The 15,711-nt window shown below is 37.3% G+C and overlaps 2 protein-coding genes across 2 annotated transcripts in view; both read right to left on the reverse strand.

The window, feature by feature from the left end:
• Window positions 1–5,585, reverse strand: part of LOC115212767 (2-hydroxyacyl-CoA lyase 1) — a 35,179-nt gene extending 29,594 nt beyond the window's left edge. Inside the window, exons 1-2 of the mRNA XM_029781444.2 lie at window positions 5,215–5,585; window positions 41–145 (exon numbers count right to left, since the gene is read on the reverse strand). Coding sequence (XP_029637304.1) covers window positions 41–145; window positions 5,215–5,274 — 165 coding nt within the window. The 5' untranslated portion in view covers window positions 5,275–5,585. The remainder of the gene's footprint in view (window positions 1–40; window positions 146–5,214) is intronic.
• Window positions 5,586–8,188: 2,603 nt separating this feature from the next.
• LOC115230973 (poly [ADP-ribose] polymerase tankyrase-2-like) overlaps window positions 8,189–15,711 on the reverse strand; it is a 10,470-nt gene continuing 2,947 nt past the window's right edge. Inside the window, exons 3-5 of the mRNA XM_029801100.2 lie at window positions 13,275–13,376; window positions 9,684–9,890; window positions 8,189–9,007 (exon numbers count right to left, since the gene is read on the reverse strand). Of these exons, the coding sequence (XP_029656960.1) occupies window positions 8,343–9,007; window positions 9,684–9,890; window positions 13,275–13,376 (974 nt within the window). The 3' untranslated portion in view covers window positions 8,189–8,342. The remainder of the gene's footprint in view (window positions 9,008–9,683; window positions 9,891–13,274; window positions 13,377–15,711) is intronic.

A 15,711-nucleotide genomic window follows, 5' to 3' on the forward strand; every position in this document is an offset into this window, starting at 1 on the left:
ATCATTCAATTTACTTGAGATTTTTGTAAATAATACTTACAGCTTGCTCATTCCTCATAGCCACAAACTTGATGCCAGCAGTTTGCATGGCCATTGCAACTTCGATAACTGGAACACCAACAATGCCAAACACATATTCAATACCCTGGATAAAAGTGAAAAGAAAAGCAACAAGTTATAAGCCAAACATATCATACACAGGTATGTGACATTTTAAAATATATTTCTTTACTACCCACAAGGGGCTAAACACAGAGGGGACAAACAAGGACAGACAAAGGGAATAAGTCGATTACATCGACCCCAGTGCGAAACTGGTACTTTATTTATCGACCCCGAAAGGATGAAAGGCAAAGTCGTCCTCGGCAGAATTTGAACTCAGAACGTAATGACAGACGAAATACCGCTTAGCATTTTGCCTGGCGTGCTAACATTTCTGCCAGCTCACCGCAGAACATTTTTAAATATTCAGGGATGATTGTAGGACAGTGTGTGTACAATACATGAGACAGAACAAACATACAAAGAATTATGTATTAAGTTCAGTAACTTAATGGAAAAACAATTGCGGTGTTTATAAGCCATTTAAGAAACACACAAAAACCGTTAGATTCACTTCAACATTTAATTTGTCAAAATATTTTTGCTGCTTTGAGACCGTGACCTGTTCACTGACAAAACTCCGGAGTGACGAAAATATTTTGACAAATTAAATTTAAATGTTGAAGTGAATCTAAAGGTTTTTGTGTGTTTCTTAAATGGCTTATAAACACCTGGTGCAGCTCCACCAGTCTTAGGGGTCTATGGGGTGGCTGGGTGACGTAGTATCTCCAAAGGGGGAATATGTGGTGCTCTTTGGAGTAATTCATCTGCTTTGGTCCTCACCTGACACCCAGCTCTCACCTGTGGCTCTTCAAAGCTGCCTGCATGCAGCAGTGGCCACACACCAGGCAATGGCTTTCACAGGCTGGTTAAACCATAGTGAGGGTAACTGACGGCTTTCAAACATGCATAGGTTTATTATTTACATTCGACAGATATTTGTCCTCATCTTGTTTGTTGTTTGTGCTAACAACAAGATGAGGACAAATATCCATTGAATGTAAATTCCTCATCTCTCATATATAGAAATGCATAGGTTTGTCTACCTATGGATGTGAAGACTGTACCTGGTGAACAGTGGAGAAAACCAGCAGATATCATGGATACTAGTCAAATGAAGTTCAACTTGTGTCGTTTTAGTCTTATTCTTATTTCTAATAAATGGTAGACTTAACCTGTTAACTTAGTTTAGCTCCACCACCGACTAGTCTTTGGAGGCTTTTGGCAGAATCCACCAAATCACAAGCACTCAAACCAGGTCTCTGGTGAGAAGATAACATCCTTTGTTTCCCCCACCAGTTGTGAAGGTTTGAAAAGGGTCAGAGGTGCTGCCCCTTTTTCTTCAGACACATTGTCATTACCATTTAATGTCCATGCTTCATGCTAGAATGTGTTGGACAGAGTTAGTGGATCCAGTGGATCCTAGGACTACATTGTGCTCCAATGTCTGCTTTGGTTTGGTCTCTATGGCTGGATGCCCTTCCTAATGCCAACCACTTTAAGAGTGCACTGGGGGCTTTTTTGTGTCACCAATATTAGTGAGGTTGCCATGTAGCTTGCATGACTAGAAAGCCTTAGTGGAAGAGCTATTCTAGGCAATAAGGGGCTAAAGTATGAGAGAAGGCACAGCAGGAATTTTACTATAAACGAGACCATAACCTCGTGGCCTATGCCAGGGGTGTAACCAGCCCACTTATGCATACCTTTCCTTCATTGGACACTAAACTCTGCTTGCGAAAACCTGACGAGGCAAGTGAAATTCAAATCAAATTTGATGACTGACATCCATGCTAGTGGAGCGCTAAGAGTACCATCCGAGCGTGATCGTTGCCAGTGTAGCCTTACTGGCACTTGTGCCGGTGGCACGTGAAAAAGCATTCGAGCGAGGTCGTTGCCAGTGCTACTGGACTGGCTCCTGTGCAGGTGGCACGTAAAAAAGCACCATTTGAACATAGCCGTTGCCAGTACCACCTGACTGGCTCTCGTGCCGGTGGTACGTAAAATCATCCACTACACTCTCGGAGTGGTTGGCGTTAGGAAGGGCATCCAGCTGTAGAAACCATGCCAGATCAGATTGGAGCCTGGTGCAGCCATCTGGTTCGCCAGACCTCAGTCAAATCATCCAACCCATGCTAGCATGGAAAGCAGACGTTAAACGATGATGATGAGCTACATGACTACTCACATTTAGAAGAGAGGATGTTAAATGATAATGAAGATGATGCTGAAAATGACTGGGTAGATCTAGCAAAAGATAAAATAGTGGTGATGAGATATCTTCATGGGCCCTCAAAGTATGAAGTGAGTAGAAGTGAGTGCAGACAGAAATGAGGATAAAGTAATCAAAAATAATTAACACACATTAGTAGACAGAGACAACAAAATATTAGCTATTGATCTAGAATTTCATACACTAAATTAGCCTTTTGTAATTAATTAGATAGCACATACTTTGATAAATGCAGTACTTCTTTTGATCAGCCAACACTATACAAGCAAGACATGGTCCACTGATCGAAGAAAGTATCTCTGAATAAGAAGTGAATAACTGAATTAGAGTGTCACAGCCCACGTAACCAGAACCAGAATGGAAGGCAGGTGTAAAAAGAATGGCTATGATGAATTAATAGCTGATATTTTATAGTTGTAAATCACCCTCATTCTCGTTTTTATGCCCACTACCCATGCTGGTATGGGTTGGAGGGACTGTCACACTCTGATTCAGTTCTTATTCAGAGTTACTGTCATATCTTGGATTAGTGGACTATGTCTTGCTAGTACAGGGTCAGCAGATGAAAAGAAGTACTGCTTATCAAAGTAAATGGTATCCAATTTAAAATGTATGAAGGGGCGCTGAAAAGTTCCTGGCTTTGGGTAAAAGAAAATACAGGAGACTCAGTTAATTATGATTTTATAGAATACTAGCACTATGACCCAGCGTTGCTGGGTCATAGTGCTAGTGCATGCATATACAGCTGCATGTGTGCGCACATACACGCCAGTACTGTCCAAATCTCTGACCAATCACATACAGCTAGCTGGCATTCAATTGGTGTATCAAGTTTCAAGCATTTTGATTGGGTTTTGGATAGAAAATTTTTTTAAAAGTCACTTCTATTGATTTTTTAATGGTTTTGCGGGGTGACTGGGGAAATGTAAAGATGTGCACGACCACCCTTGGATGGTTTTGAATGACCATAGAAAGTGCGAGCCCTCTAACTGAAAAATTGTGGATTTGTATAAAGGATTTCATTATATGTTTTTCTGTCAACTTTTTAAGAAAATTTTCTGAAGAAAGTCACACACAAAACAAAGTCTATCGCTATTTCACATATTATTTTGTATTCTATACATGGCCCAGCAACTTACAGGCCTCTTTACCTAGTGGTTAATCAAACTACAACACTAAAATAATAATTTAATAAACATCGGATGCAGTTCAGAAAATATCAAATAAAAAACATTACTCAATTCGAGAGAAATAGAAGAAATGAGAGTGCAAAAGACATGAAAGTGGGTGTTTAAATTAACATACTCAGTTCTAAAGATTACATAACAAAACTTTAATAAAATGTATAATGTTTATGTATTCACAACTTTATATATTCTTTATAAAGTTACAGAAAGAGCTGCATATGTCTTAAGAGCCACAGAGTATCCTGCCTGCTTTAAGAGAAGCAGTGCTGGATTAACCATTAAGCAAAATAAGCCTGTGCTTCAGGCATCAAGGGAAGGAGGGGGCACCACAAAAATGGTAAACGGTTTACAGCACAAAAGAAATCATTTTAAAATTTGCTAAAATAATATTCAAAGAAGTGTACACGATCGGAAATGTAATTTCAAAGCATTCATGGTGTCTTAGTGAGGATCTGATCAAAGACTTTACAATTGAAAAAAATAGTAGAAAAATTTTCAAATATAAATAAATTTGCGGTATACAAAAATAAACATTATTTTCTATTTTACTGTTAGCTTTTAGAGAGCAATGGGGGTGGGGTGGGGGAACATTCTAATTTCTAATTTTTTTTAAAGGCTTACCCCATCGCTTGCAAGTGTGTAGTGCAAAATAAAAAATAAAAAAAACTAAAATCTGTCTTTAAGGACCCCAGAGAAGGAGAGGGGGAAATAGATTTTCAACTTTTTTTTTAATAAAAGCCCCTCCCCCTATCATTTGGAAGTGCGCGGTGTAAAAAAAAATTTAAAAACTCCCCTTATAACGAAACTCCGCTCGATTCTACTCTGACCGGGCTACTTTCACCTTTTTAACCAGCAAAAAATTATGAGTTAACGAGACAGGTGTTTAAAAATAGTAGCCAAATCTCCAAATCACACCTTTAAAAGACACATTAGACAATATGTTCCTGTGTATCCTGCACACAAAAACGGGTTAGTCACCATCGGAATGCTTTTCATTCACCAGAAAGGGGAAGGAGTCCACATCATCTCACTCAGGTTGACCAGTGCCCTCTGACAGGACCCATCGCTTTGGTCCGGAGCTAAAACAATAACAAATTGAGTTCTGTCTTAGATACAAGACCACAACTCTTAATGGGAGTAAACAGTCAAATACATGAAGGCCCTGTACTTTCTTATTTCAACAACAGAAGGGTGAAAGGGCAAAGCTGACCTCGGTGGTGTTCGAATAAGAGGAGACGAGGCATTTTGTTCGACGCCCCTATTAGTTTTATCAGTCTACAACTCTCTTAACCAGCATAATATCGAAAGGAATGGTTGCAAAAGTGAACAATAATAATTATAATCCTTTCTATTACAGGCACAAAGCCTGAAGTTTTGGGGAGATGGGGGTTAGTCGATTACATTGACCCCAAGACTCAACTGGTACGCGAAAGGTAAAGTTAACCCCAGCCGGGGTAAAGCCAGATATACTGCCGCTACATTTAGCTCGGCGTGCTAACCATTCTACCAGCTCTAATAACAATAATAATAATCCTTTCTGCTGCAGGCACAAGGGCTGAAATTTTGAGGGAGGGGGCAAGTCAATTACAAGGACCCCACTCCTCAATTGGTACTTAATTTATCCACCCCGAAAGAACGAAAGACAAAGTCAACCTCTGCCGGAATTTTAAAAACAATAATAATAATAAAGCTTACTTGTTGTTTTAAAGCATTCGCCAAAATAGTAGCACCGTCTAATTCTTCTGTGTCTGTCATTTTAATAACTTGGAAACTCTCGAAGTTCTGTCTTTAAGCACGCATAACAAGGGGCGAAGTTCAGGTCGACTTCAGCACAACAACTGACAGTCGAAGCACTTGGCTTAGTTATAAATTATTTAGTCGACTGAATATTGTTCCGGTCGGATTATTTAGTCTAATGTTCTATACGTCTCATACTTTTGTTCCTTTGTTTTTCTCTTACATTTTTTTAATATTTAATAATTGTTCGTAAATAGCAAGCTCGACAGTGTGTTTAAGGAGGTCACTTTACAACCATGTGGAGTTTTTTTCACTCCCGGTGTGCAACACTGGGCAAGTGGTTTCTGCTATAGCCTAGGGTTGGCCAATGTCTTGTGAGTGAATTTGGTCAACGGAAAGTGTGGGAAAGTCCATTGTACACACACGCACGCACTCACGCACGCACGCACTCACGCACGCACGCACTCACGCACGCACGCACTCACGCACGCACGCACTCACGCACACACGCATGCATGCACGTACACAAACACACACACACATACACTCACACACACACACACGCACGCACGAACGCACGAACGCACGCACACACACATACACACACATCCTCTAAGATCGTTTACGGGAAACGTTTTTGAATATGTATATAAAAGCTCCTATTTTATTTTGCCAAGTACAACCTAATGATACCAACTAGCAATAACAGTTTTTTTTTTGGGGGGGGGGGTTGTATCGAGCTGTGCTAATATAATGTAGGATAGATATAGTAATAATAATAATAATGATAATCCATGGATGAAATTTATAAATATTTTAATGCATCGCTACGCGTGTTTCTACAAATCACACGTTTCTTATGATCATAGTCCTATGAAATGTGACTTGTGGGAATGCGCGTAGCGATGCATTAAAATATTTATAAATTCCATCCATGAATCATAATTATTATTATTATTATTATTATTATTATTATTGGCGTTAGGAAGGGCATCCAGCCGTAGAAACTCTGCCGAATCAAGACTGGAGCCTGGTGCAACCATCTGGTTCGCCAGCCCTCAGTCAAAATCGTCCAACCCATGCTAGCATGGAAAGCGGACGTTAAACGATGATTATTATCATTATTATTATTATTATTATTATTATTATTATTATTATTATTATTATTATTATTATTGTTATTACTATATATATAAACACACACATATACTTACATACACACATGGGTGCTACTTTGGTGTGTGATATACAAGGAAGATTACTTTAGGTTATCTTTTAAATTATTTTGTACATATTTAGCACTGTAAATGTATTTTTTTGTCAAACTTCTTACTATTTTGATAAGAAAATTATATAATAATTAAAATACGAGCTTTGGTCACCTACCAAAGGAAATTTGCTCACGTAGATCATACGGAAAGTAGCATTAACACAAAGTAAACTAAAAAGTAACCTAAAGTAATCTCCCTTGAAGAGATCACACGCCAAAGTAGTACCCACAAATGTATATATGTATATTTGTGTGTATGTGTGCGTGCTGTGTGTCCGTAGAGGTTCGGACTAAAACGCTCAATAGAGTTAGTACCAGATTAAAAAACCCCACTTGGCCGCTGTCGAAGAACTAAAGCAAGTACAACATAAAAGTAGGTAAAACGTTTCCGAAATATTATTCATTCATTATATTTATAAAGGAGTATCTGTAACTCGTTACAAAACCAACATTACAAAGGGTTTTTCGAATAGCACCCGATAGACACACGCTCACATAATACATACATACATACATACATACATTCTACCAATATACAAAGTTTGAAAGTGTTTAATTACAAAAAAATATTTTTTAAATCTGTAGGTCAAAAGGTAAAGATCCCATTACTCATGTAGTAAAGTACTCTACGAGTACAGCCTGCATTAGAAAAGGTTACAGTAATCCCTCGACTACCGCGAGAGTTACGTTCCCCCCGCGATAAGTGAAAATCCGCGAAGTAGAAACAGTACTGCACTATATATATTTTTTATTATCTTTATAATTTGTATACAGTTCGTTTTCGGATTTAGTTTGCAAGATTCTTTATATGAGTTAATGTATTGAAGCATATTCTGTTGTGTCTGGGGAGAGTCATTTTCTTTTTGTGCCTTATAATGTAACACACTCACCGGTAAAATTTCACCTAAAATAGTCAAGACTATTGAAAAGGTTGCAAGACGCAACGAAAATTTTAGGAAAATAAAAATGAGAAATAAGTGGAAATTTTACCGGTGAGTATGTTACATTATAAGACACAAAAAGAAAATGACTCTCCCCAGACACAACAGAATATTGTATAAAGTTATTTTATTATAAATGCAAAACAACACCTCGGAGGAATCGACGTAAGCTTAAAAAATAAACCGCAATAGGTGAACCTCGATATAATGAGGGATTATTGTAGTTATAATCGAAATTCATTTAACACCTCGTGTACTCAAACAATAACAGAAGAAATTAGTCTTTCCTTCGTTTTGGTCCCAAACTCTTTCAGAGTATCTCAAATATAATCAAATATATTGTTTGTGATAGAACAGAAAACTGGTTTTGTTTTTGTGTTGCGCCCTTAATACATAAAAAAGAAAGACAGAAAATTGAAACAGTAATTGTTTATTCTACATTAGCAGTATAGCCCGGCGTTGCTCAGTTTTGTTTCGACCCTTTAGAATTGGAATTTTTGAAAAGTAAAAATTTTGCATTATGTAGCTTGTTATTCTTTTTAAGTGAACATTTTTCTGGTTGAAATAAACCGAAAAATGGCGACACAGCAGTAAAAAAATCGTAAAAAAAAAGGGATTCTCATAGAAAAAAGCACCTTTTTGATGTAAATAATTTTTGCTGTTAACATGGTCCGATTTGAAGAGCAAGCCTTATTCTATCATACTCTCAATTTTGGTCAACTTGCGCCGCAGGGTCCTCGGGGGAGATAGTGTTAGTTGAAGGCTACCAAACCTGCTATACACAGACAACTTCAGCTTTATATATATAAAGATACACGCGAGCATGCGGGTGCACACGCACACACACGTACAAGCAATGGATGTTCGGAATGTACCTATTTTACACCATGTCTCTTCAATTTCGAAAACAAGCTGCTAAAACTGAATTGTTTTCTATGGTTGTTCGATATATCAGAGAATGTTATCCTCGTCGGAGGGCGATCTGCGAACGTTACTCTTTTACGAGAACGTTCTGGGGTCTTATTATCAAGAGTTACAGTTCTTGGAACACAGTTTTCCAAAGCTACACTTTTCCGGTGACGATTTCCAAATAACTTTCCCTTATGCTTTGCAAACATTGAACTCTCTTGCGTACAATTTTCAAACGTTATTGCTTTCGGCGTATGTTTTTCAAATTTTAATGTTTCAGGAGGAAGGTTTTCAGTTACTGATGTGCTTGAAACACGATGCTTAATCACTCTTGATGCTGAAGAACTTTCAGACGTTGTTTTAAACGAAGAACATTTTTCTTGTTTCAGACTATTTGAAGGACGTTTTTCAAGTTTTACATTCGAAGGAGGTTTTCCTGGTTTTCCTACGCCCGAAGGACGTTTCCCCTGGGTTACTTTTTTCGTAGGACGATTGCTCACTGGTGCAGCTTTCACATGACTAGGAGGTTTAGTTTCTTTTGTATTTTTGTTTTCTAAGTCGGTAGATAATTGTAACCTGAATCTAAAACGGCTTCGGTTCAGCCACCACATATCCCGTTGTACATCATAGCCTGTAAAGAAAATTTATAGTTTAATATATATACATCAATGCGTATGTTTGCATATGTACTTACATGTAGTGTGTGTGTGTGTGTGTGTGTGTGTGTGTGTGTGTGTGTGTGTGTGTGTGTGTGTGTTTGTATTTGAGTACATCTACATACATACAGTTTATCGAAACTGAATTTGTATCTCCCGATTTGAGTTTCAGGCCACTGCAATCTTCAGATAAGAATCCTCGCCTGAAGATCGTAGTAGCAAGAAACTCGAATAGTGAGACAAAAATTAAGTTTCAGTTAACCATGTACTCTACCACATGTATGGAACACTCCTTTCTCTTTCATTCGACACAAGTCAACATACGTCTGTGTGTATATGTGTGGGGGGTGCGTGCGTGTGTCCATTTATGTATCATACTTAATGTATATATAAACGGTTGGCATACATGTATATAGTATTTCTCTCTTTTACACACACTCCCTATATCTTTCTTTTTCTGTCTGTCCTCTTCTCTTTCTTCTCCCACTGAAATATAGAAATACATACACATGCATTCATACATTCATACATTCATGTCGAAAGATATGTTCCCAAACACACTTATACAAAGCCAAACAACATACGTTCAACACACATCTATTAAGCAGTGTCGTAGGTACAAGTACATTCCTAACAGGTCACTATATTTACCAGCTTTAACCAAACGTTTGGCAATGTCCTTATCTGGTAATAATTCACTATGAATGGCAGCGTACAGAGCACTGTGACCGTTTAGGTCAATGACTTCCAAGTCGCAGTTACTTTCGATAAGGAACTCCGCTGTATTAATACTTCCTTCCCAAAGACTAACAAGAAGTGCCGTCTGGCCACAGTTATTTCGTATTTCAGCATCAGCTCCTGCAAGAAGACAAAAAGTAATATGAAGAATGTTACATAAAATAAAGAAAATTAGTATCTACTTATCTTCACATAGTATAGAAATATTTTGGGTAAAGTATTAAAAAAAAAATTGTTTTTGGATTTGGTTTGCAAGATTCTTTATATAAGTTCGTGTGTTGAAGCATATTCTGTTGGGTTTGGGGAGAGTAATTTTCTTTTTGTGCCTTATAATGTAACACACTCACCGATAAAATTTCCACTTATTTCTTATTTTTATTTTCCTAAAATTTTCGTTGCGTCTTGCAACCTTTTCAATAGTCTTGACTCTCTCAATAGTCAAGACTATTGAAAAGGTTGCAAGATGCAAGAAAAATTTTAGGAAAATAAAAATAAGAAATAAGTGGAAATTTTACCGGTGAGTGTGTTACATTATAAGGCACAAAAAAAAAATGACTCCCCCAGACACAACATAATATTTTTAAAAACTTTTGCTTCTTTCAAGTTTAATAACTCGCTCTCGGGTGCTGGGAGTTATTCCCCCCTTATATAAACGTAAGATCATGCCACCGGTTCCTTATTGTTTAGAAACTTCAAACAGTAAGATCTGTTGGAAGAAGAAAGAGCGAAGAAAATCTGAGATGAAACAATATCAGATGTTTAATATGTGTGGTACTGGTTGGGGGAAAGGTGATGTTTCCTAGTTGTGTAATAATTCTTTTTCAAAGTATCTGCATTTCTTAAATATCTCTCACCTTGTGTTTAAATAGAGGTTTTGTTTACGAAGCGTTCAGGAGATTTTAATCTCGTCTGTTGTGCATAGGTAACACTTTTTGCATTCAATTTAGATATAAAGGGGTAGCACCGACAATGGAAGCGTGGATATATGTGTTCGTATAGGATTATATATTTTAGATATGCTTGCTAGAAGTTCACTAATATATATTTTGGTCTATACAAAGATGACAGGTTAGTATAACTAAAAGCGTTATTGACCATATTTTGAACAAATTAAAGAAGAACATTACCCACACATTCTGGGTTATCCATCTGACAATAATTGTAGCCACTAGCCGCGCTACTGTTGACTTCCTTATTTTTTATTTCTTTATTGCCCACAAGGGGTTAAACATAGAAGGGACAAACAAGGACAGGCAGAGGGATTAAGTCGATTACATCGACCCTAGTGCGTTACTGGTTCCTAATTTATTGTTTCTACTGCAGTCCGCTGCTCTAACCACTGGGCCATTGCGCCTCCAATGAGTCCATGACTAAGAGAATATTCAATAGGAATGTCCTTACGTAAAAAAATAAACCCTTCTTAAGTCGCTGATTCAAAGAGAAAAGTACCTATTTTATTCTTCGTCTCCACAAATAAAAAATGAGAGATAGAATTATATAGTTCATATCCTTACTTCCATTTATGTAATACAGTAAGAGACCTCCTTACTCTAATAGAAAAATACTTTTCTTCTGAACATAGATATAGAAAACTTTTTAGCACAAGCAATCTTAAAATAAATTGTATCACAAACATGAAAAATATATCACACACACACAAACGAAATCAAAGGTGCACACCTATGAATATTCTAATATATACTCACTAATCAGCTACTGCGACACAGAAGCAGAAGGAAATTTCAAAGAAGTACATCTGCTCATAAATATATACCAAAAAAAATTCTTCCAAATTGCCAACTGTGATTATGTACCTCTTTATCGGCGGAGGTTAATCTCCTTTAATCATAAGTAAGAATTTTGATTCTCTTTAAACAAAGGGATCGTTTTTCAACGACTTTATATATAAACGTAATTTAAAATGACAGTTTTAAGGGAAAGAACTCCCACCGCCTGAGAATGAATTATTCATTTTGATAGCGATTTCACTATTACCATTATACCATTAAGGGGAAATAACACGCATCTTCTGAGGACGAATTGATTACCTTAGAGACCCGATTTTTTTCTATAGTTGTTGGAAAATGTGTTTTTTTAAAGAAAAGTCTCAAATATTTCTCATTTCTTGGTACTACGAAATCAATAATTGATCAAACGACAAGTCTATTAGTATTAATTTTCGAATACAAATACATTACTGTCTATAACGAGAACTATATATATATATATAAACAATTGCAGCGTGGAAGGTGTTTATAAGCCATTTAAGAAACACATAAAAACCGTTAGATTCACTTCAACATTTAAATTTAATTTGTCAAAATATTTTCGTCGCTTTGAGACCGCGACCTGTTGTTGAAGTGAATCTAACGGTTTGTGTGTGTTTCTTAAATGACTTATAAACACCTTCCACGCTGCAATTGTTTTCGTTCCAGCACACGATCTCATATCAGGTCACTTGCTATGCAAGTACATCTCCGTAAATCTATATATTTATATCTTTCAATACTATGTTATCAAACACTAGCAGAAATACCCATCGTTGACAGGGTTCAGAAAGTGTCTTCAAAATTCATACCCTGATTTATGTAAGTTACTGCTTTTATATTATTGAATGTTTTGTAGCAGAATATCCGCAAGCTCTTATTGCCAGGTTTCAGCCCAAAAAGTTATATTTTACTAATGGGTCTGCTGATTGTTAGTCTCTTCATCTCTTTCTCTTTTCCTACACTGAAATTGTTTAGGTAGTCCAAATCTAATTTTTTCCGAGGCATTGCAGTAGGGTGAATTAATCTATAAGACAGGGGACTTAACTCATGTTGCAAACTTACAGATTTCACCAACATGAAAACTGGTAAAAGTTATGGTTGAAAAGTTATCTTTACTGCTATCCAGGGGTGCCTCAGGGAAAATAACTTGACCAAAGCACAGCCATAGACATGACATATGTCCTCCTAAAATTGGAGCGACATGCATACTAATTTGTGGACGTGCATAAAGTACATTCACGTACACACACACACACACACTGCATTTTATAGCTTCAGATAACAGAAGAGAGAGAGGTGAGGACGGAGGGAGGGAGAAAGAAAGAGGAAAGAAGGAAGTCATGTAAAGAGCAGAGGGCAAGGAATAACAGCAAATCACTTTCGAAGTACACTCTACGCCTACAAAAGCGAAAGGACGTATCGGACGGATAGTATAGTGATAGGTACTGATAAGTTATATCTAAAAGAGAGAGAAAAGTGAAATGAGAACAGCTGGATTGACTTCGATAATAAATTTGCATACATGAGCTTACCAATAATAAAAATAAATATAACAATATAATTTAAACACATATATGCACACACAGTGTGTGTATGTATATATATATATATATATATATATATATATATATATATATATATATATATATATATTATATATATATATATATATATATATATATATATATATATATTATATATATATAATATATTATATATATATATATGGACTTACCGGCATCGATTAACATTTTAACTATATCAGCATAGTCATAGTACGCAGCTCGGATTAATGCCGTGTCTCCATTACCATTTTTGATGTCCAGATCACAGTTTTCTTAAAATAAATAAACAAACAAATAAATAAATAATTTTTTTTGCTGTAAGCACAAGGCCTGAAATTTTGGGAGAGGGGCGCTAGTCGATTACATCGACCCCAGTGCGTAACTGGTACTTAATTTATCGATCCCGAAAGGATGAAAGGCAAAGTCGACCTCGGTGGAATTTGAACTTAGAACGTCTTAAAGATGGATTAAGTACCTATTTCTTTACTGCCCACAAGGGGCTAAACACAGAGGGGACAAACAAAGACAGACAAACGGATTAAGTCGTTTATATCAACCCCAGTACGTAACTGGTACTTAATTTATCGATCCCGAAAGGATGAAAGGCAAAGTCGACCTCGGTGGAATTTGAACTTAGAACGTCTTAAAGATGGATTAAGTACCTATTTCTTTACTGCCCACAAGGGGCTAAACACAGAGGGGACAAACAAAGACAGACAAACGGATTAAGTCGTTTATATCAACCCCAGTACGTAACTGGTACTTAATTTATCGATCCCGAGAGGATGAAAGGCAAAGTCGACCTCGTGGAATTTGAACTCAGAACGTCTTAAAGATGGATTAAGTACCTATTTCTTTACTGCCCACAAGGGGCTAAACACAGAGGGGACAAACAAAGACAGACAAACGGATTAAGTCGTTTATATCACCCCAGTACGTAACTGGTACTTAATTTATCGATCCCGAAAGGATGAAAGGCAAAGTCGACCTCGGTGGAATTTGAACTTAGAACGTCTTAAAGATGGATTAAGTACCTATTTCTTTACTGCCCACAAGGGGCTAAACACAGAGGGGACAACAAAGACAGACAAACGGATTAAGTCGTTTATATCAACCCCAGTACGTAACTGGTACTTAATTTATCGATCCCGAGAGGATGAAAGGCAAAGTCGACCTCGTGGAATTTGAACTCAGAACGTCTTAAAGATGGATTAAGTACCTATTTCTTTACTGCCCACAAGGGGCTAAACACAGAGGGGACAAACAAAGACAGACAAACGGATTAAGTCGTTTATATCAACCCCAGTACGTAACTGGTACTTAATTTATCGACCCCGAAAGGATGAAAGACAAAGTCGACCTCGGTGGAATTTGAACTTAGAACGTCTTAAAGATGGATTAAGTACCTATTTCTTTACTGCCCACAAGGGGCTAAACACAGAGGGGACAAACAAAGACAGACAAACGGATTAAGTCGTTTATATCAACCCCAGTACGTAACTGGTACTTAATTTATCGACCCCGAAAGGATGAAAGGCAAAGTCGACCTCGGTGGAATTTGAACTTAGAACGTCTTAAAGATGGATTAAGTACCTATTTCTTTACTGCCCACAAGGGGCTAAACACAGAGGGGACAAACAAAGACCGACAAACGGATTAAGTCGTTTATATCAACCCCAGTACGTAACTGGTACTTAATTTATCGACCCCGAAAGGATGAAAGGCAAAGTCGACCTCGGCGGAATTTGAACTCAGAACGTAGCGGCAGACTAAATACGGCTACGCATTTCGCCCGGCGTGCTAACGTTCCTGCCAGCTCGCCGCCTTGATGGATTAAGTACCGTTAAGCATTTCGCTCGGCGTGTTAACGAATCTGCCAGCTTGCCACCTTAATAATGATAATAATAATACGCCTTTCTACTATAGGCACAAGACCTGAAATTTTGGGGAAGGAGACTAGTCGACTATATCGACCCCAGTGCGTAACTGGTACTTATTTCATCGACCCCGATAGGATGAAAGGCAAAGTCGACCTCAGCGGAATATTTGAACTCAGAACATGCAGACAGACAAAACACCCTCAAGCATTTCGCCCGGCGAGTAATAATAATAATAATAATAATAATAATAATAATAATAATAATAATAATAATAATAATAATAATAATTCTTTCTACTGGAAGCACAACGCCTCAAATTTGGGGGGAAGGGATTAAGTCGATTACATCGACCCCAGTGCATAACTGGTACTTATTTAATCGACTCCGAAAGGATGAAAGGCAAAGTCGACCTTGGCGGCATTTGAACTCAGAACGTAGTGGCAGACAAAATACCTATTTCTTTACTACCCACAAGGGGCTAAACACAGAGAGGACAAACAAGGACAGAGAAACGGATTAAGTTGATTATATCGACTCCAGTGTGTAACTGGTACTTATTTAATCGACCCCGAAAGGATGAAAGGCCAAGTCGACCTCGGCGCGAAATACCGCTAAGCATTTCGCCCGGCGTGTTAACGAATCTGCCAGATTGCCAACTTAATAATAATAATAATAATAATAATAATAATAATAATAATAATAATATTTATCTTCAGATAAATCCACC

This window comes from Octopus sinensis, linkage group LG1 (genome assembly GCF_006345805.1).
Source record: "Octopus sinensis linkage group LG1, ASM634580v1, whole genome shotgun sequence".
Lineage (NCBI taxonomy): Eukaryota > Metazoa > Mollusca > Cephalopoda > Octopoda > Octopodidae > Octopus > Octopus sinensis.